The 21,521-nt window shown below is 52.7% G+C and overlaps 1 protein-coding gene across 1 annotated transcript in view; it reads right to left on the bottom strand.

The window, feature by feature from the left end:
• Positions 1 to 7,154: 7,154 nt before the first annotated feature.
• The window catches only part of MGAT5B (alpha-1,6-mannosylglycoprotein 6-beta-N-acetylglucosaminyltransferase B), a 275,223-nt gene continuing 260,856 nt past the window's right edge, over positions 7,155 to 21,521 (bottom strand). The window contains exons 16-17 of the mRNA XM_089771960.1: positions 12,000 to 12,274; positions 7,155 to 8,906 (exon numbers count right to left, since the gene is read on the bottom strand). Coding sequence (XP_089628086.1) covers positions 8,708 to 8,906; positions 12,000 to 12,274 — 474 coding nt within the window. The 3' untranslated portion in view covers positions 7,155 to 8,707. The remainder of the gene's footprint in view (positions 8,907 to 11,999; positions 12,275 to 21,521) is intronic.

Here is a 21,521-nt window from a genome sequence, read left to right as displayed (position 1 = left end):
ATAACGGGGGGGGGGGTCTGCGCACCCTAAACTCCCCCGCTCACGGGTTTCGCGGCCCCGCCCTGGGCCACTTCTCTCTCTCCCCGGGCCTCTTGCCCTTCATCCCTGGCCCCCTGGGTTTAGCCTCACCCAGGGCCGCCAGTATCCTGTCCCCCACGGCTCCTCCTGGGTGGTCCGGTTTCCCTGCTCGCCCCCCCTTACCTGGCGGGCGTCCATGACTTTTAAATCCCCCGCCCGACGCAGGGAGATGACGTCTCCCCCTGCGTCCTCTTTGGGCGCCATGTTCCCCCGGCGCGGGGGTGACGTCAGGCTTGGCGCGGGGCCGGTCAGACGCCGCTTTTCCGTGCGGCTCCGGCTGGCCGGCCCTGTCAGCGTCCCTCTGCGATCGGGGCGCCCCCGGGTCGCGGCCAGTTCCGGGAGTGGTGGGGTGACCCCGCCACACACCTTCCCACTCAAGTCGGGATCTCTCCTTACCGACCCGCCCTCCAATGTCTCGGCTATTCGTGATAGGCAGTCCGCATTTCCGTTCGCGGTCCCTGCCCGGTGTGTCACCTGGAATTGGTACGGTTGTAGGCTAAGGTACCATCTGATACTCGTGGGTTTGTCTCCTTCATCGTCTGCATCCACTGGAGTGGCGCGTGGTCCGTCACCACGATAAATTTCCCCCCTACAAGAAAGTATCGTAGTGAGTCAATTGCCCATTTCAGGGCCAGGGCCTCCTTCTCTCCTGGGAGGAGGGTGCTGGAAAGAAGTGGAAGGGGAGGAAGGGAAGGGAAAGCTCAGGGTTGGAGGTCCTGCTGGTTCTCCCGTATCGCAGCCCTGCAGGTGTGGGGGCGTCGGGGGGGAGTGGGTGTGGAGGGTGGGGCAGGAGGGACGGGGGGTGGAGGAGGTGGAGGAGGCGGGAGGGGGAACAGGGGTGGGAGGAGGGGCGAGAGCTGGTGTGACCACAGGGGCTGGGGCAGGAGGAGGCAGGAACCTGTCCACCAGGGTCTGGAGGGGTATGTCTACACTAGCCCCCTAGTTCGAACTAGGGAGGCTAATGTAGGCATTCGAAGTTGCAAATGAAACCCGGGATTTAAATATCCCAGGCTTCATTTGCATCTTCCCGGGCACCTCCATTTTTAAATACCCCTTAGTCCGAACTACACGTGGCATGGAGTAGGTAGTTCGAATTAGGATCTCTAATTTGAACTACCGGTGTGCCCTGCAGTCCTAGGTGCTGCGGCTGTGGTGAAACAAGAGCAGTGGTCAGTTCTCCCTGGGGACACAGTGGGTGAAACCCAGCCCCACTCTGCAAGACGAGGTCAGCGTGTGTGGAACGGGCCAGGGCCCTTGCATGACACCCAGCTGCTGCTCCATGGTGGGCAAGGCCCAGGTGCGTGGTCCCTGGGCTCTCTCTTCCGCCATACACATAAGGGGAGCATGATGGCACTCACATGTGGAGCCCTCCCCGGCCTCACACGACACAGCCTATGTGCTCTGTGGGGTGCCTCGGGAGTCCGGGGTCCTGGGCAGGCTCCCTGTAGGCTCCTGGCTCTCGGCGTCCTCCTCCTCCATGTCCAGGATGTGTCCCTCTGCCCCGGGGTCGATCACCACCCAGGGGGCATGGACTGCGTGAGACTCCAGGATGCGGTCCAGGGCCTCAAAGTGAGGGCATGCCTCCGGGTCGGCCCCTGGCTGGGAGGCCCTCGAGTAGGCCTGTCGCAGGTCCTTAATTTTGCAGTGGACCTGCTCCTGGGTCCGCATGTGGCCTCTGGTAGCCAGGCTGTCAGCCATGCGGCTGTAGAAGGCCACGTTCCTGTGGCTAGTGTGGAGATCATGGACGTTGGAGGCCTCCCCCCAAACCTCAATGAGGTCCACGATCTCCGCACTAGACCAGGCGGGCGCCCGCCTCTTGCAGCCCTGGGCAGGCTCCTGGGAGTCGCCAGCCTCATCCTGGGAAGAGGCGGAGGGCTGGGTGGGAGCGGGTGGCTAGCTCATCTTGTGCCAGGTGCAGGGTCTGCTGGCTGGGTGCTGGCAGGTTTGCAACTGGCACAAGCACCATAGCCAGACCATGGTTTAAGGGCTCTGGGGTTGGGAAGGAGGCAGAAGAGTATCCCTGGTTGTGCCCAGAGTGGCCACCAGGGCAAGCTGGGGAGGGCTAGCCTCCCACTAGTTCGAATTAAGTGGCTACACAGCCCTTAATTCGAACTAGTTAATTCGAACTAGGCGTTAGTCCTTGTAGAATGAGGTTTACCTAGTTCGAATTAAGCGCTCCAGTAGTTCCAATTAAGTTCGAACTAGTGGTTTGTATGTATAGACGCTATGAAAGTTAATTCGAACTAATGGCTGTTAGTTTGCATTAACTTTGTAGTGTAGACATACCCTGTCTGTCTGGGTTGGGGGTAGGGTCCCTTTAAGCACGGAGCTCTGTTAGCCTCAGGCAGCAGCCCAACACACTAAGTCATAACTTGCTGCCCTACCGGCACTGATTCCAGCCAGCCTTAACTTCGGTTCAGGGTCCACTCAGTGTGAATGTGCTATTTCAAAATCGTTTTTGTGTATAGATGCGTTATTTCGAATTAGCTTAATTCGAATGAAGTTAATTCGAAATAGCACTGTAGTGTAGACATACCCAAAGAGATTGGTTGCAATCACATTCCCGGGGAAGCTGCTCTGTCCAGTCCTTTCTCTTGGGCCTTGTGGTCAAGTCCTCCCTGTCCAGGGTTCTGCAAGGGTTGTCATTGGCTTACTGGCTAGTCTTCAGCTGCTGGACTTGGTTCTAACCAGGTCTGAAGTTCAGCTCCCACTCAGAGCTGTCCATAGTGCTGCTGCTCTGCCTGGGTCAAGCTCCAGGAAGGAACTTCCAGGCCCTAGTCCAGCAGCAGCTTTTATACCGGTTTGCTGGGTCCTAATGGGCTGTATCTGCAGTAGCCACTCTATGCTGCCTGGAGGATCTCATTTCTGCTCCTCTCGCTGGGATGGGGTGTGGCAAGGCCTCTGGCCTCCTGTAGGGGGCATCGGGGCTTAGTCCACACCATCACAGACCCCCCCTACCAAAAATTATTTGCCCACCCCTGCTCTAGGACCCCCTAAGCATAGGGCTAGTGGCCTCAGCCAGAATCTTCCTGGGATTGCCCTGCAGCACAACCCCATCATCCTCTACGAGGTGCAACCTAACAGAGCAGCATCACACAGTGTGGGCAGATGCCAACAGGCAGGGAAACATGTAAAGAGCTTCATCTCCTGAGAGCCAGGTGTGAGCCATTGTGAGCCTACAGCCTCTGCTGTAAGACCTGGAGCTCTCCCTCTCTGAAGTGCATCACACTGTGCAGACCCCTGCCAGAGCATGGAAGACACAGGAAAGCAGGAGAGAGGCTTTGGGGAACTGCAGCTGCTCAGCATCATGAACTGAAAGGTGAGTGTCCCAGCACCACTCCATGAACTGAGAGAACTCCTGCACTAGCTCTGCCCCCCTATTTCCCCCAGCCCATGCTGGCACTGGCACTACCCATTCCCACTCCCGGCAGAGACCCCCGCATCTCTTTACCGTGGATTCCACTCATAGGCAGCAAAGATAAGTGTCAGGCTCATTCCAGGGCTGGCTCCCTATGGAGGGTGAACATTGTGTGCACCCTCCCCCAGTGGTGAGAGACAGTAATTTTGATGGGGGGGTATTCCTAGAATCTGGTAACTGGTCAAGGGCCGCCCTCTTCCATGATAATAGTGGCGGAGTTGTGGGTCTGGGATGGAGGTTGGGTGCAGAAGGTAGCTTGGGGTATGGGATTGGAGAGCAGGAGGGGGGGAGGAGTCTGGGACATAGTTTGCATAAAGGAGGGGGTTGTGACCTGGGGCAAGGGATTGGAATGTAGGAGGTGGTGCAGGCTCCATGAGGGGGTATGGGTGCAGGAGAGGATTCTTACCTGGGGGAGGATTGTAGGAGGGGTGAAAGGTCTGGGAGGGGGTTGTGACTTGGGGCAGGGCTAGGGTCTGGGAATGGGGATGGGATCAGAAGTGAGGTTCAGTCAATTTGGGTTGTGACCTGGGACAGGGGTGCAGGAAGGGGGAGCAGAGGGCTGTGGTATGGGAAGGGGTGGGGTTTCTGGCCAATGGGAGCTGTGAGATTGTTCTGGGGGCAGGGCAGCAAGCACAGCCCTCCATCCCTAGGGCACATAATGTGCATAGAGCACATGGGCCTTGCAACCAGCTGCTTTGAGAGGCAGTTAGGAGGGAAGCAGGCAGAGGAGAAAGCGGTGTGGAGGGCAGGCACGGAGCCTGCCCAGGATCCTTCTGGGCCATGGGATGGCTCTGTGTGGACCCACTGGTTTCTCTCAGGGCTCAGCACATGGACATGAGGTTTGCATAACACCCCAGTACTGTGATTAAGCTGTACAATGCCACACCCTTCCCGGTCTGTTTCCCACAGTGGCTGCTTGGGTGTCACAAAGGATGATTCCCAACTGCTGGGCCATATGCCACTCCTGGCATGTCAAACTTTCGGGGCAGACTTGCATTCCAGGCTCCCTCCCCAGCCTTCACAGAACGGGCATATGGGGGTGTGCACTCCTACCTCTTTACAGTCATCTGTGCCTGCTGTAGCGTAGCAGGGGTCTGTAGCTGCATAGCCCAGTCTCACAGCTTGTAATGGACAGGGGGAGTGCTGACCAGCACCTGGTGACTAAGGGGTTAAACTCAGGTAGCTAGCAAAGGTTTTGGCCAGGGGGCTGGGAGAACCAATCAGATAGAGAGTTGAAATTTGAATTGGATAGCAGTTTCCTGCCTGCTTTCTTTGTCAGGGAGAGAGAAACTAGGAGTTGAGAGACACACAATGATTTAAACCCAGGCAGGACTGCCATGTCTCCAAGGAATTCGAGGCATGGAAGTGGACTGAACAAAGAGAAGCCTGTAAAGGTAAAAGTGAATCTAGCAATGTTCAGGGTATTTTTTCTTTATTTGTGGTTTGCTTTGAACTGTTCTGTGTGAAACTATATCTCCACTCCCCATTACCAGCGAGCACTATGCCTAGAGACTTTTCTCTGTGTTTTAATTGTTTTCCTTGGTTGCTCTGTAACATCTAGAAACCAAGTATGCCTTATCAAGTTTATCTTTTGTTTTGTAATAAAAATCACAGATGATTTGATTGTTGTGTCCTGGGAGGTCTGTCTGTGGGTATCTGCAGGCCTCTGACTGAGGGATCAGCCACCAGAGACTGCAGCTTGTTTTCCTCTTTTCTTTTTTTCAAGCTCTTTTAGGGCAAAAGAGCTTGGGGTACTACTGGGATGGGTTCAGTGTTCACCTCTGGTTTTTTAGAGATAAAAATCACTTGATAGTGGCAGTGATTCCCCAAAATCTGTGTGTTGTGATTCTGGGAGAAAGGTTTTTGTAAACAGTATCTGTAGAGGCAAGGTTTGTAAGCTCTCTTGCGGGCCCTCCTCTTCTGCACTCAGAGTGCCAGGGTGGGGAATAGCCCTAACACAGGTGCAGCCCATGTGCCTGCCCTCTATATCTTCGCCTGGCTTTCTCCTCAGCTCTTAGAGCCCTCTCCCAAGGGCTCTCTCAGACCCTCCCCTCAAGGCACATTTTCATTCCTATGGAAAACTCACAAAATAACCCAAAACAGAGCTCTCCCCCTGACCAGACTAGGCACCTGGTGCCTTTCCCCTGGCCCCCACAAAGAGTACTCAGCCGAGTACTCTGTCCCAGGATGGTGAAGACTGGCTGCTACATCCTTCAGCTGGAGAACTAGCACAGCTGCATGAAGAGCTTGGGAACCCCTTGGGGAGAATCAGCTCCCGCCCTTCTTTGACCCTAGCTTTGAACAAGTGGAAACCTGCACATGTGGTTCTTGCACATCAATACCAGGAACATCACCACTCCCCTGAGCTATTACACTGGGAGGCTTGTCTCTGGTTCCCAGAATGCCCCAGCAGGGTTCCAGGCTCTTATGGATACTGGTTGCCAGTATGGAATGAGAGATGTGCTCCCGGAGGTCTGTGTAGAACTCCTTCCCCTTCTCTTTTTCAAAGGCTGGATGGTGGATCAGGCTGATAGAATCGGAGGCATTTTTCTAGATGTCAGGAACAGTGCCAAAAGTAAAATCCCAGCGAGCTGCATGGAAACTTTTTAAAAACACCATAATAGAGGCTAAAATGTACACCCCAAATTTAAAAAAACACAGTAAGAGAACAAGAAAGTGCCACTGTGGCTTAACAACCAAGTAAAAGAAGCAGTGAGAGTTAAAAAACGGCATCATTTTAAAAGTGGAAGTTAAATCTTAGTGAGCCAAATAGAAAGGAGCATAAACTGTCAAATGAAGTGTAAAAATATAATTAGGAAGGCCTAAAAGGAATTTGAAGAACAGCTAGCCAAAAACTCAAAAAGTAATAGAATTTTTAAAAAAATATATCAGAAGCAGGAAGCCTGCTAACCAGCCAGTGGGGCCACTGGACGATCAAGATGCTAACGGAGCATTTAAGGATGATAAGGTCATTGTGAAGAACTACATGAAGTTGTTGCATCAGTCTTCATGGCTGAGGATATTAGGGAGATTCCCAAGCCTGTGTCATTCTTTCTAAGTGACAAATCTGACTGAATTGTCCCAGATTGAGGTGTTATTAGAGGAGGTTTTAGAACAAACTGATAAACTAAACAATAACAAATCTTCAGGACCAGATGGCATTGACCCAAGCATCCTGAAAGAACTCAAATGTGAAAATTGCAGAGCCACTAATCCATCCTTTAAATCAGCTTCTGTACAAAATGACTGGAAGATAGCTAATGTGATGACAATTTTCAAAAAGGGCTCTAGAGGTGATCCTGGCAATCACAGACCAGTAAGTCTAGCATCAATGCTGGGCAAATTGGTTGAAACTATAGTGAAGAACAGAATTGTCAGACACATAGATGAACATAATTTGATGGGGAAACATCAACATGATTTCTGTAAAGAGAAATCATGTCTCACTAATCTACTAGAATTCTTTGAGGCAGGGGTCAACAAGCATGTGGACAAGGGGGGTTCAGTAGACATAATGCACGTAGATTTCCAGAAAGCCTTTGATAAGGTCCCTCATCAAAGGCTCTTAAGCAAAGTAATCTGTCCTGGGATAAGAGGGAAAATCTTCTATCATTAAAAAATGGGAAACGAAGTATAGGAATAAATGGCTATTTAACTAGTGGTGTCCATAATAGGACCAATCCTATTCAACGTATTCATAAATGATCTGGAGAAAGGGGTAAACAGTGAGGTGGCAAAATTTGCAGATGATATAAAACTGCTGAAGACAGGTAAGTCCAAAGCAGAATGGGAAGTGCTTCAAAAGGATCTCACAAAACTAGGTGACTGGGCAACAAAATGTCAAATGAATTTTAATGCATATTGGAAAACATAATACCAATTTATACGTACAAAATGATGGGGACTAAATTGGCTATTACCAGTCAAGAGAGGGAACTTGGAGTCATTGTGGATAGTTCTCTGAAAACATCCACTTAATGTGTAGCAGCAGTCAAAAAAGCAAACAGAACATTAGGAATCATTAAAAAGAGGATAGAGAGTAAGACACAGAATATCTTATTGCCGGTACGTATGTAATATGTAAATGTATGTAATATGTAAATCCATACACCCACATTTTGAATACTTCATGCAGATGTGATTGCCTCATCCCAAAAAATATATTGGCACTGGAAAAAGTTCAGAAAAGGACAACATAAATTATTAGAAGTTTGCAATGGGTCCCAAATAAGGGGAGGTTAACATGACTGCGACTTTTCAGCTTAGAAAAGAGGAGCATTTGGGGGAAAGAGATTTGATAGAGGTCTATAAAATCATGAGTGGTGTGGAGAAAGTGAATAAGGAAGTTATTTACTCCTTCCCATAACACAAAGACTAGGGTTTACCAAATGAAATTAATAGATCTCAGGTTTAAAACAAACAAAATTCACACAACACGCAATCAACCTGTGGAACTCCTTGCCAGAGGATGTTGTGAAGGTGAGGACTTTAACAGGGTTCAATAAAGAACTACATAAATTCATTGAGGACAGGTTCATCAATGGCTATTAGCCAAGAGGCGTAGGAATGGTGTCCTAGCCTCTGTCTGTCAGAAGATGGGAGTGGGTGACAGGAGATGGATCACTTGATGATTACCTGTTCTGTTAATTCCCTTTGGGGCACCTGGAACTGTCAGAAGACAGGATACTGGGCTAGGTGGGCCTTTGGTCTGACCCAGTCTGGACGTTCTTATATTTTATGTGCCTTGGCATGGGAGCCTACCAAGACCTGTCACCCCCATGTAAATACTTCTAAGGAGATAGTTTCAAATAACTCCTCAGGAAGGACCTATGGTTGTTTTGCTGCTTTAATTTGATAAAAAAATATAAATAAATAAACCAGGATGTTAAAAGAGGATGAAACCCAAACCAAACGGCTGTTGGTGCCTTGTCCTCTGAAGTGGCTCTGGGCTTCTCTGAAGTCCACGTGGGCTTGGGTGTGGGAGGAGGTGTGTCTCAAGGGGGGAAAATCCAACATGAGCAGATGGTCATTCACATTTGACTGGCAGACAAAACAACCAACAGTCTGACAACCAAGTCTCGATGTGAGTTTCCAAGAAGAGGAGGTTGTCCTTTCCTTCTTGAGTATTGCAGCTGCTTTGAAAAAAAGCTCTTTGTTGCATGTGGCATGTCATGACACATGCTCTAAGGGCCCCAGGAGCAGGGGGTGGACTCACAAGCAGTCCCTGCACAGAGCCACTTGTCCTTTCTGGTAACTGCGACATGGGCAGAGGCGGCGATACTTGGTGCTGTAGCCTGCACAGCTGAACAGCAATGGTTCCTTCTGGAGGTAGCACTCCTGCACGTTTTCAGCCACTGCGGGGTAGAGATGGCTCATTTCAGACTCTGTGCTGTCACAGGACATGCGAAGCCTGGGAAACAAATATCCAAAGTTGAATTTTGCTGTGCCCATCTCTGCACCTGTTCTTCAGTGGGTTTTATGTTGGATCAAAGCATGACGTTAGGGAGGGCTACTATATCTATGGGGAAGATTTTAACACTGTTCTGTTTACAGAACGTCTCTGCTTCAAACATCACTGCAGATCTGTCCCTCGCCCACAATAACACTAAGCTTAAGTAACATATGACTTGCATAGTAAGTGCTTGGAAACTACATGTGACTACCCAAGTGACCTGAGATTGGTATGACCCAGCTGTGAAATCCGTGGGAACATCCCAGCCTCTGTGCAAGCTGCATGGCCAAAGCAAAGCACATATGGAATCCAAGTGACTGGCACAAAGACACATAACAGGCTCTCTGGGCCACACTGCACTCTCAGGTTATGTCTATACTATAGGGCTTTTTCGGGAGGTACCCTGGAAAAACTCTGCCGAGTTCAGGGAACACATCTGCCTCTTCTGCTTTTTTTGGTGGAAGAGCAGATGCGCTCTTTCAGAAGCCCTGTTTTCCTCCTCCCACAAAGAAGAAGGGCTCTTCTGAAACAGGAGGCTGTTCTGAAATTTGGCACAGTGTAGATTTAGGAAAAACTTCTTCCAAAAAACTATTGGGAAATTTGTACACCTTTTTCCAATAGATCAGTGTAGACATAGCCTCAGATGGCCATGTGTAGTGGCAACAGACAGAATTGAATCCAGGACCTCTGGAGCTTGAGCTATAAACCCAGCTTGCATTTAGCTAAGGCTGTAGAGCACATTTGACCTCCACAGCATTGAGCCTCTGTTTAGCATGGACATGACCTTGGAGTAGGAGCAGTGGGAGAAATACCGTATTTTCCGGCATATAAGGCTACTGGGCGTATAAGATGACCCCCTAATTTTTTAGTTAAAAGATAGGTTTTCGTCTTATACCCCAGTGCCCCTCCGCCTCCCCGGCTTTGCTCCCGGTGTCCCTGGTCTGCTGGAGACGGTCCCCAGCAGACCAGAGGTACTGGAAGCAAAGCCGCAGCAGCGGCGGGGTCCCGCGCCTCTGAGGCTTTGCCAGAGCAAAGCCTCAGAAGCGCGGCACCCCGCCGCCGCTTCGGCTTTGCTCCTGGTGCCTCTGGTCTGCTGGGGACCGTCTCCAGCAGACCAGGGACACTGGGAGCAAAGCCTCTGAGGACGCCCCGGCAGCGGGACAGCCCCGGCATGCCTGGGCTGCCCCGCCGCTGGAGCCCCTCCGCGGCTTTGCAAAGCCTCGGGGGAAACCGGCGGTGGGGCATCCCAGGCGTGCCTGGGATGCCCCGCCGCCTGTATACCCGGCGTATAAGACAACCCCCGATTTTTGGGGGATGTTTTTTAGCATCAAAAGTCGTCTTATACGCCGGAAAATACGGTAGACTGGATGGAAAATGAGATTGTCTTGCTTTCTCCAATCTGTGCTCACATCTGTAGGTGGAGCTAGAACACTGGGGTCTCTTCTCTGTCTGCAGCCTGCCCCAGGATATCTCTGCATGCCCAGCAGCTCTGCCTAATAAACTCCCAGATGAACTAGTGACTCTGAACCAGCAATTTCATTCTGAGGGGGCGGGGGAAGAAGTGGAGAGAGTGGAATCTGCACTCCAGCTCTAATTTATCATATAAAAATGTCACTAGAACTCAAATTGCCTGCCTGACCAGCATGACAGAAATGGTAATGCTTGCATTTTAATTGTCCACAGCGCAGCGTGGAATCAGGAGGCAGGTTTATGCTCTATTAAAAACTTCACTGCCTGTGTGTTCAAAATGGAGCATATCAAAGGGATCGGGAGAGGGAAAGGTGCCTGGAAAATCCAACATTTGTTTGGACACAGAAGCCCATTTGCACAATGCATGCGACAGACTTGTCCGCCCAGAGAGCAGGCTGTGCCTGTCCTGTTGTGTACAAAGGGCACCGCAACAGACCACAGGGGAGTACAGCAAGAGGAGCTGCATTTGCAAAGCTGCAGAAAGCAGCACCAGGAGAACAGGACAGTCTGGCCTTTCAGTAGGGCAAGAAGGGAGTGTTGCCTAGTAGTTAAAATAATGGCTTGCAAGGCAGGATCCCTAGTTCTGTTTTGGGCTCTGTCACTGCTCAGTGTGCACCTGGGATAGGTTGTGTGGGGATAGATTCTCCCAGGACTTCAGAGTCCAACTGCTCCCACTGTGACACCAGGACCCAGAATCCCAAAGGAGCTCAGCACCCAACGCGCCTCCCCCCCCGGTAAGAACGCTCCAAGCTCTATTTCTTTACTTACATAAGCCACATCTGCTGAGGGTGGCACTCTGGTCCTTTGTGTACTGGCTAAAAGCCAACTACAGCCTCAGCTAAGAAAGGGTACCTCTACACTACCCTCCTAGTTCGAACTAGGAGGGTAGTGTAGACATACCCAAAGGGGCTCTTTTAGCTGAGACAGCTCAGATGCCCATACAAAGGTCCCAGGTTTGATCCCTGCTGCTGACAGCCCACCCAAGGGGTCAGCATTATGTTTAAATTGGAGCTGAGCCTCGATGAGGAAGCTGATTTTTTCTGACTGTTCTGGCCTTAGGCCAGGGTGCTGTTTCAGGAGAGTGGGGAAGGGCAGCAGCAGTACATTCTGGGACCTGACTTGCTTTTCTTCCCATTCCCCTGACAATAAGGGAGCGAGAGGAAAGTTCTTGTATTGCATGCATGCCTCTCACTCCTATCTGATGAAAGGAGGGGGCAGAAGAGTAATTCACAAAATCCAAGTACTTTCCCCTCGCTTCCTTATTGTCAGGGGACTGGGACGTGTCCCAGTATGCATGACTGTGCTGCCCTCCCCCCCCCCCAATCTCCCCAAATGGAGCCCTTGGCCTTAGGTCGAGTGCCTATTGCTCTCACTGACTTCAGCTCTGCCAATCAGACTCTTAACCTCTCTGTGCCTCAGTTTGCCCATCTGTGATACAGGGATAATAATGTCACCCTATTACGGGGGCGGGGGGTCTCTAAGGCCTAAGGAAAGCATGTCAGGGGACCTTGCATAGGGCAATGGAGTATCATCACCCCACCATGCAGGTGGGAATGGGGGAGGTGTGAGAGCCATACTCACTGGAGAAACACGTCCTTCTTGTTGATGAACTGGAAGAATGCTGGCTCGCAGACTAGTCCGTGCTCCTGACAGGTCTCGGTGCAGGCTCGCCCAGCCTCAGACACCCACACCTGCATGGAGCTCACAGGAGGCCAGGCAGAGGGGGTATTGCTGGCGTTGTGTGACCACACCAGGTGAGTGGCATTCGGTGACAGACTGAATGGGCTCAGAGAGCTTGGCACAGCATGGCCCTGGGGCTTTTCTGGCAGAGGCAAAGAAGGTCCAGCACAGAAATCCTAGCAGGGTGGGAAAGGACAGGTCAGAGGGTGCCCCACAAGATGGAAAGGGTTAAACATCAGGTTGGTCTGAAGGGAAACGCTTTCTAGGCTGCAGCTGGGGCAGGTTCAGCAGCTAGAGCAGGGGTTCTCAAACTGTGGTACTGGTAATCCTTTTCGCACAGCAAGCCTATGAACCTCGCCGCCCCCCCCCCCCCAACTACACTTGTTTCTATTTAGCTGTATTATAAATGCTGGGGTGAAGCAGGGACAGGGTGGCAGTTGATAGATCGTAATCCCGTGTGACCTTTGTGACCCTTTGAGGGGTCCTGATACCCAGTTTGAGAGCCCCTGAGTTAGAAGGTGTAGGGGAGCCTGGACTACCCTGCCTTGGCAATAAATGGTGATCTCTGCCTTGTCCAAAGTGTGGATTTCTGGCCTTTCTCAAGTCTGGTGTGCCAAAGCATGCAGGCAAGACCCGAGAGTCAGGAATTGTTTTGCATAACAATGCAGATTAAGCATGGTACACGAGACCACGTCAAGAGCACAGGGCAAGCGACCTTATACTGGTATTTCTGTTCTGATAAGCAAAAATTACAGATGCAGCCATGAAACTGTCAACTACGCACATAGCAGTAACATCCTGAGCAGGATATATTCCAAATAGCAGCATTGGGCATTTTACGTATCCTACACAATACGTAATCAATTGGCAATTATAATTAGAACGATCAAGTCTCATTTTGCTATGAATTGGGCTTAGTAAGAACAAGCGATGGGAGGGAATGGGCAGGATTGACCCACAGGTTCTGCTCAATGTAACTAGAAGTATAGGCCCTTCACACTGGCGACCCAGTGCATGGCATTCCATTGTGTGGGAAGAGAAGAAACCACGCCCTCCTGCCTGACACTGTAGGGGTGTGTCTAAACTACACCCCTCTGTTGGCAGAGGGATGTAAATTAGACACATCGAAAGTGCAAATGAAGCCGGGATTTAAATATCCTGTGCTTCATTTGCATAATAGTAGCCGCTGCTCTTTTTCGAAATGGGGCTTTTTTAAAAAAACCCGGCAGTTTAGAAGGGGCATTTTTGACAGAAATACCTCCTTTTGAAAGATCCTATACTTGTCAATGCTTTTTTTGCCTTTGTCTTCATAGACAAGGTCAGTTCCCAGACTAATGCACTAGGCAACACAGTATTGGAAGGAGGTGGACAGCCTTTGGTGGGGAAAGAACAGGTTAAGAGCTATTTAGAAAAGCTAGACATACACAAATCCATGGGTCTGAATTTAATGCATACGAGGGTTCTGAGGGAGTTGGCAAATTTAATTCGGAGCCTTGGGGCATTATCTTTGAAAACTCGTGGAGATCGGGAGAGATCCCGGATGATTAGAAAAAGGCAAATGTAGTGTCCACCTGTAAAAATGGGAAGAAGAACAATCCAGGGACCTACAGACCAGTCAGTCTTACCTCAGTCCCCAGAAAAATCATGGAGGGGCTCCTCAAGGAATCTATTTTGAAGCACTTGGAAGAGGGGAAAGTGATTAGGAATAGTCAACATGGATACACAAAGGGCAAGTCGTGCCTGACCAATCTGATTAGCTTGTATGATGAGGTAACTGGCTCTGTGGATATGGCTCTGTGGATAAGTCTTTTGACACGGTCTCCTACAATATTCTTGCCAGCAAGTTAATGGCATATGGATTGGGTAAATGGACTGTAAGATGACTAGAAAGCTGGCTAGTATGTCGGGCCCAACGGGTTGTGATCAATGGCTCGATGTCAGGCTGGCAGTCAGATTCTAGCGGATTGCCCTGAGGATCAGTTCTATGGCCGGTTTTGTTCAACATCTTTATTAATGACCTGGATGAGGGGATGGATTGCACCATCAGCAAGTTTGCAGATGACACTAAGCTAGGGGGGAGGTAGATACACTGGAGGCCAGGGATACGGTCCAGAATGACCTAGACAGATTAGAGGATTGGACCAACAGAAATCTGATGAGATTCAACAAGGACAAGTATAGAGTCCTGCACTTGGGATGGAAGAATCCCAAGCATTGTTACAGGTTGGGGACCAACTGGCTAAGTAGCAGTTCTGCAGAAAAGGACCTGGGGATTACAGTGGATGAGAAGCTGGATATGAGTCAACAGTGTGCCCTTGTAGCCAAGAAGGCTAATGGAATATTAGGTTGCATTAGGAGGGGCATTGCCAGCAGATCTAGAGAAGTGATTATTCCCCTTTATTCGGCTCTGGTGAGGCCACATCTGGAGTATTGTGTCTAGTTCTGAGCCCCCCACTATAGAAAGGATGTGGACACAATGGAGAGGATCCAGCAGAGGGTGACCAAAATGGTTGGGGGCTGGAGCACATGGCCTATGAGGAGAGACTGAGGGATTTGGGTCTGTTTAGTCTGCAGAAGCGAAGAGTGAGGGGGGATTTGATAGCAGCCTTCAACTTCTTGAAGGGAGGTTCCAAAGAGGATGGAGAGAGGCTGTTCACAGTAGTGACGGATGGCCTCAAGTTACAGTGGAGACAGCCTAGGTTGGATATTAGGAAAAACTATTTCATTAGGAGAGTGGTGAAGTACTGGAATGGGTTACCTAGGGAGGTGGTGGAGTCTCCATCCCTAGAGGTGTTTAAGTCTCGGCTTGACAAAGCCCTGGCTGGGTTGATTTAGTTGGGATTGGTCCTGCCTAGAGCAGGGGGCTGGACTTGATGGCCTTCTGAGGTCTCTTCCAGTTCTATGATTCTATGATTCTATAATAGATCTTTCATTAACTGCTTTTGCATTGCTTCATGCTGTATTAATTGCTTTAGAATGTATAGTATTTAAGGTTTAAATTGTATAGTAATTGTTTTTAAGGCTTGTAAAAGTGAAACAACTTTGTAAACTGCTTAAAGCTTACAATAAATAAGGTTAAGTAGCCCTGGAGTGTCCTGGTTTCCTGTGGATCTAAAATAAATTGAACCACATGACAGAAGGTAACAACTGAAGGCCTCCAGGCAGTAGCTAAAGCTACTGCATATATATGACTGAGGCCATGTCCCAACTTACAGGAGGTCTGACACTCTGATGATCGATTTCTGGGGTTCAATTTAGTGGGTCTAGTAAAGACCTGTTAAATTGAACACTGAGGGTGCATCTACACAGCAGGGCTTAAATTGAAATAAGCTGTGCAAATTGAGCTACATCAATTGCATAGTTTATTTCAAAATAGCTTATTTCAAAATTGGGAGCATCTATATAGCACGCTGTGGCGGGGCCGCCCCGCCACTCTCGGAGCCGGCCGCGGCACGGGCTCCCCCCGACCGCCGGGAGACGCGGTTCGGGGCAGCCAGCGGACGCCACCCAGGGGAGCGGCGTCCGTGCAATTCGGCGCGGGGCGTGACGTCACCCCCGCGACGGGAACAGGCGGCGCACAAGATGGACGTCGGGGGGGGCGTCATTCCCCGGCGCCGGGCGGGGGATTTAAACGCCGGGACGCCCGTCCAGAGGGGCAGCCCGGGAGACGGGGAGCACACCGGGGGACCGGAAGGTAGCGGCTACTGGCGCCCCTGGGTGAGGCACAACCCCGGGGGCCGGTGAGCCGCAGCAAGGGGGGACTCGGGGGAAGAGGGAGAAGTGACCCAGGGCTGGGCCGCGGAACCCGAGTACGGGGGAGTTTAGGGTTGCAAACACCCCCCCCATCATTGGCTGGGACTAGCGTCCTGGCTTTAGGGCCCTGGGTCGGGGTCCGGAGTGAGGGCGGGCCCGGACCCCCTCCCTCTCACCCTTCTCCGAGAGGGTGGTCATTGGCACCACGGGCGTGCTGTTCGGAATCGGCAACGCGGTGCGTGTATTAGAAATTAAAGGTTAGCAATTGAGAAAACGGATTTGGGTCCGGTATCTCTCTAGATAGGAAAGGGGGGCCCCCCCCCCTCCTTTTCCCCTGCCTTCAAGGTAGAGGCGTAACACGTGGTGGAGAATGTGGGCAAGGGGCCCCGAAACAGGGGTCTAGGGGGGACGGTAAGTGATATTAACGAAGGTTTAACTCTTAGCCGAAATGGAACCCAACCGGATCATAGAATGGTGGACTGAGACGCAAAAGGTCCAGCAGCAACAGCAGATGCAGGCTCTGCAGCAGTTGCTGAACCAGCTGCAAGAGCGTCAGGAGCAAGCGGCCAGGGAGCCGCGGGGAGCTGTCATGGGGGCTGTGGCCGGTACGCCGGGAGTGGACGAGGACAGTGGAGCCCGACTACCCATACGGTTGACAAAGCTGGGACCGGACGACGACCCGGAAGCCTTCTTGGTCACCTTCGAGCGGGTAGCCACAGCGGCTAGGTGGCCACAGGAACATTGGGCAACCCTGTTGGCGCCCTACCTGTCCGGACCCGCCCAGCTGGCCTACCGCGGGATGTCGGCACGGGACGCCTTATGTTACTATAAAGTAAAAGAAGCAGTCCTCGACCAGTTGGGCGTAACCCCAGAGACCCACCGACGGAGGTTCCGGGAGGCCAGGTATGACCCACTGGAGCGGCCGCGAGCGGTGGCCCAAAGGGTGAAGGAGGCGGGCATGCGGTGGCTGGAGCCCGAGAATAAGACGGGGACACAGGTGGCCGACATGGTCATCCTAGAGCAATACATGCGGATACTCCCCACGGAAGGGCAGCGGTGGGTGCGTCGCCATCTCCCCGAAACCCTAGACGAAGCCGTGACTCTAATGGAGCACTTTTTGGCCGCGGAGGGGATAGAGGGAAAACCCACCGGCGGGCCGCCACGAGAACCCAGAAAGGGTGAACCAACCCCGGCGAAACCAGCCACACCTTTACGGAGTGGGGAGGGCCGGAGAGGCCCCTTAGGACCCCTACCGGAGAGGAGACTCGCCCCACGATGGAGCCGACCCCTAACGGAGCCGAAGGTCGACCGGGCAACCGAGACTGGACCAGGGGTTCCACCACCGGAGGGGGCGCCCAGAGGGGCGTGTTACCAATGCGGCCAAGAGGGCCATTACAAACGGGACTGCCCTATGATGGACTGTACCTTCGGCCAGAGGCGTGGAGCCCCAAGCACCGCACAGGTAATCAGGGAACTGTGGGTCGAGGGACGCCCGGTGGAGGCAATATTAGACTCCGGGTGCGGGCAGACCATAGTCCGGGAGGATGTAATATACCCCAAGCAGGCTAAGGGCCCCACCATAGCGCTCCGGTGTGTCCACGGGGACGTTCACCACTACCCCACCATACGAGTACGGATCGGGGATGGGGTGTTGGAGGAGGACTGTATAGTGGCGGTAGGCCCCAAGTTGGCCTACCCGCTACTGGTGGGGCGGGATTGGCCGGGACTAAAAAGACTCTTGAGCCAGTGGGGCGAGGCCGTGCCAGCCGGACAAGGAGGGGAGGACGAACGCGGGACACTGGTAGCCCAAGGGGACGAGGAACATGCGGATCCGGGGCACGCAAAGAAAGCGGAGGGGACCCCGACGATCGTCCGCCTGGAGGTGGAGGAGGGAGACTTCCTGGTACAGCCAAGGGAAGACCCCACCCTGCGGGCGGCCTGGGCCCAGATTCAAACGACGGAAGACCCCCAGCCGGGCGGACCCACACGCCAACCCAGAGGACCGCGCTTTGAGGTGAAGGGGGACCGTTTATACCGGGTAGCAGAAGGGGAGCTCCCCGGGGAGGAGCGGTGGCAGCTCCTGGTACCGCGACCTTATCGGTGGAAGGTCTTAGAGCTAGCCCACGAACACCCGTGGTCCGGGCACTTAGGGGCGGAAAAGACCCAGCAGAGGGTATTGCAACGATTTTATTGGCCCGGGGTCTACCAGGAAATTAAGGACTTCTGCGGCTCGTGTCCCCAGTGCCAAAAGACATCCACCAATCGGGTACCCCCAGCGCCGTTAGTCCCCCTCCCCGTGGTAGGGACCCCCTTTGAGCGGGTCGCACTAGACTTGGTAGGGCCTCTCGAGAAATCCGCACGGGGGCATAGTTTCATTTTGGTCATTGTGGACTATGCGACCCGCTGGCCGGAGGCCATACCCCTAAAACGGGCCACCGCCCCCGTAATAGCAGAGGCGTTAGTAAAACTGTTCTCATGGGTTGGGTTACCCAAAGAACTGTTAACGGACCAAGGGACGAATTTGACGTCCAAAGTAATGATGGAGCTATGTAAGGTGTTGCAGATACGGAAGATCCGGACCTCGGTATACCACCCGCAGACCGATGGCCTGGTGGAACGTTTTAACCGCACCCTGAAAGGGATGTTGAGGAAATTCGCGCAGGACGACCCCCGCGAATGGGACAAACTTCTCCCAGCTCTGATGTTCGCGGTGCGAGAGGTTCCCTAGTCATCCTTGGGATATTCTCCGTTTGAGTTACTGTACGGGCGACGACCTCGAGGCATCCTGGACTTGGTAAGGGAAGGCTGGGAGGCCGATAACTCCACTGCGCTGGGGACAGCCCAATATGTAGGCAAGTTAAAGAGGACCCTGCACGACTTGGCAGAGTGGGCCCAAGGGAACCTGAAAAAGTCACAAGACCGACAGAAAGAGAACTATGATAAGAAGGCCCAGGTACGGGAGTTCGAACCCGGAGACCAAGTCCTCTTATTACTGCCTAGCGGGGAGTCGAAATTGTTAGCCCACTGGCAGGGACCCTTCCGAGTATTGCGGAGGGTGGGGCCTGTCGACTATGAGGTCCGGGTGAATAGAAACCGGGTAGAGGCACAAATCTACCACGTTAATTTGTTAAAGAAATGGAACCCCCGAGAGGCCCTCCTAGTAGAACCCCGGTCAACCGACATCGAGTTCGGGCCCTGGGGAGAACCCGAGATCAGGCTAGACGGGATACAGGTCGGCGAAGACCTCTCCCGCGCACAACGAGAACAGCTACGAGGCCTCCTCGAGGGGTTCAAGGAGGTGTTGACCAGCCGCCCCGGGCAAACGACACTAGTGCAACACGAAATTAGGACGGAGCCTGGGAAGGTGGTACGGGACAATATGCGCCCGCTGCCCCGGAAATTGTGGGGTACGGTAAAGGAGGAGCTCCAAGCTATGCTAGATTGGGGAGTGATACGAGAATCCCATAGCGAGTGGCGGAGCCCCATTGTCCTGGTGCCTAAACCCGATGGGTCCGTTAGGTTTTGTATAGATTTCAGAAAAGTAAATGCCATATCCCGTTTTGATGCCTACCCCATGCCGCGGATAGATGAGCTGCTGGACCGCCTGGGAGGGGCCATATACCTGTCAACATTAGACCTGACGAAAGGCTACTGGCAGATCCCCCTGGAAGCAGAAGCACAGGTGAAGACGGCGTTCGCCACCCCCTTCGGATTATATCAGTTTACGAAAATGCCGTTCGGACTACACGGGGCCGCAGCGACATTTCAGAGACTGATGAACCGCGTCTTGAAAGATCACCAGAACTACGCAGCCGCCTATATCGACGATATCATCGTGTACAGCAATTCCTGGGAAGAACATCTGGAACACCTGAGGGCGATATTGGCAACCCTACACCAGGCAGGCCTAACTGCCAACCCAAAAAAATGTCAGTTTGGGAAGTCTGAGGTCTCGTACCTAGGATATACAGTAGGGAAGGGGGAGCTCAGACCCCTGATAGACAAAGTTCAGGCGGTACGCGAATACCCCACTCCAACTACGAAAAGACGAGTAAGGCAATTTCTCGGCTTAGCAGGGTATTATAGACGATTTATACCTAATTTCGCATCGATAGCCGCCCCTCTCACAGACCTCACCCGAAAAGGACAACCCGACCGGGTAAGATGGACCCCAGAATGTGAGACAGCCTTCCAAGAGCTAAAAGGACGGTTGGTATGCGCGCCAGTGCTGGCACAGCCAAACTTTGATAAACCCTTCGTATTACAGACTGACGCGTCAGAAGCCGGTTTAGGGGCTGTCTTGACCCAGGAGGAGGGGGGCGAGGGTCATCCTATTTTATATTTGAGCCGCAAGTTATTTCCCCGGGAGAAGGCGTACGCAACGATAGAGAAGGAGGCCCTGGCTCTGAAATGGGCAATTGACTCACTGCGGTATTTTCTTGTAGGGGGGAAATTTACCGTGGTAACGGACCACGCGCCACTGCAGTGGATGCAGACGATGAAGGAGACCAACCCACGAGTGTTAAGGTGGTACCTGAGCCTGCAACCGTACCAATTCCAGGTGACACACCGGGCAGGAGCCGCGAACGGGAATGCGGACTGCCTGTCACGTATAGATGAAACATTAGAGGGCGGGCTGGTAAGGAGAGACTCGGACATAAGGGGGAAGGTGTGTGGCGGGGCCGCCCCGCCACTCTCGGAGCCGGCCGCGGCACGGGCTCCCCCCGACCGCCGGGAGACGCGGTTCGGGGCAGCCAGCGGACGCCACCCAGGGGAGCGGCGTCCGTGCAATTCGGCGCGGGGCGTGACGTCACCCCCGCGACGGGAACAGGCGGCGCACAAGATGGACGTCGGGGGGGCGTCATTCCCCGGCGCCGGGCGGGGGATTTAAACGCCGGGACGCCCGTCCAGAGGGGCAGCCCGGGAGACGGGGAGCACACCGGGGGACCGGAAGGTAGCGGCTACTGGCGCCCCTGGGTGAGGCACAACCCCGGGGGCCGGTGAGCCGCAGCAAGGGGGGACTCGGGGGAAGAGGGAGAAGTGACCCAGGGCTGGGCCACGGAACCCGAGTACGGGGGAGTTTAGGGTTGCAAACACCCCCCCCGTCATTGGCTGGGACTAGCGTCCTGGCTTTAGGGCCCTGGGTCGGGGTCCGGAGTGAGGGCGGGCCCGGACCCCCTCCCTCTCACCCTTCTCCGAGAGGGTGGTCATTGGCACCACGGGCGTGCTGTTCAGAATCGGCAACGCGGTGCGTGTATTAGAAATTAAAGGTTAGCAATTGAGAAAACGGATTTGGGTCCGGTATCTCTCTAGATAGGAAAGGGGGGGCCCCCCCCCTCCTTTTCCCCTGCCTTCAAGGTAGAGGCGTAACACACGCATTTTGAAATAGCGCACTCTTCTTCCAACTTCCCTTACTCCTGGTACAATGAGGGTTACAGGAGTTGGAGTAAGAAGTCCTCCACTTGACAGTATTTTGACATTATTTTGAAATAACTGCCTGCTGTGCAGACGTGGACTAAGTTATTTCAAAATAACACTAGTTATTTTAAAATAATGTTGCTGTGTGGACATACCCTGAGGGCTCCCCTGTTGGAATAAGGGAAGCTGAAGGGAGCATTTCACTCATTGACCTCTTCCTGTGGATATGGTGCTAAGCTCTGCTTAAGGTAC

Source organism: Pelodiscus sinensis, chromosome 20 (assembly GCF_052426305.1).
Source record: "Pelodiscus sinensis isolate ZL-2025 chromosome 20, ASM5242630v1, whole genome shotgun sequence".
Taxonomy (NCBI): Eukaryota; Metazoa; Chordata; order Testudines; family Trionychidae; genus Pelodiscus; species Pelodiscus sinensis.
Note: the sequence above shows the minus strand (reverse complement) of the source record. Positions and strands in the feature narration are given on the sequence as shown.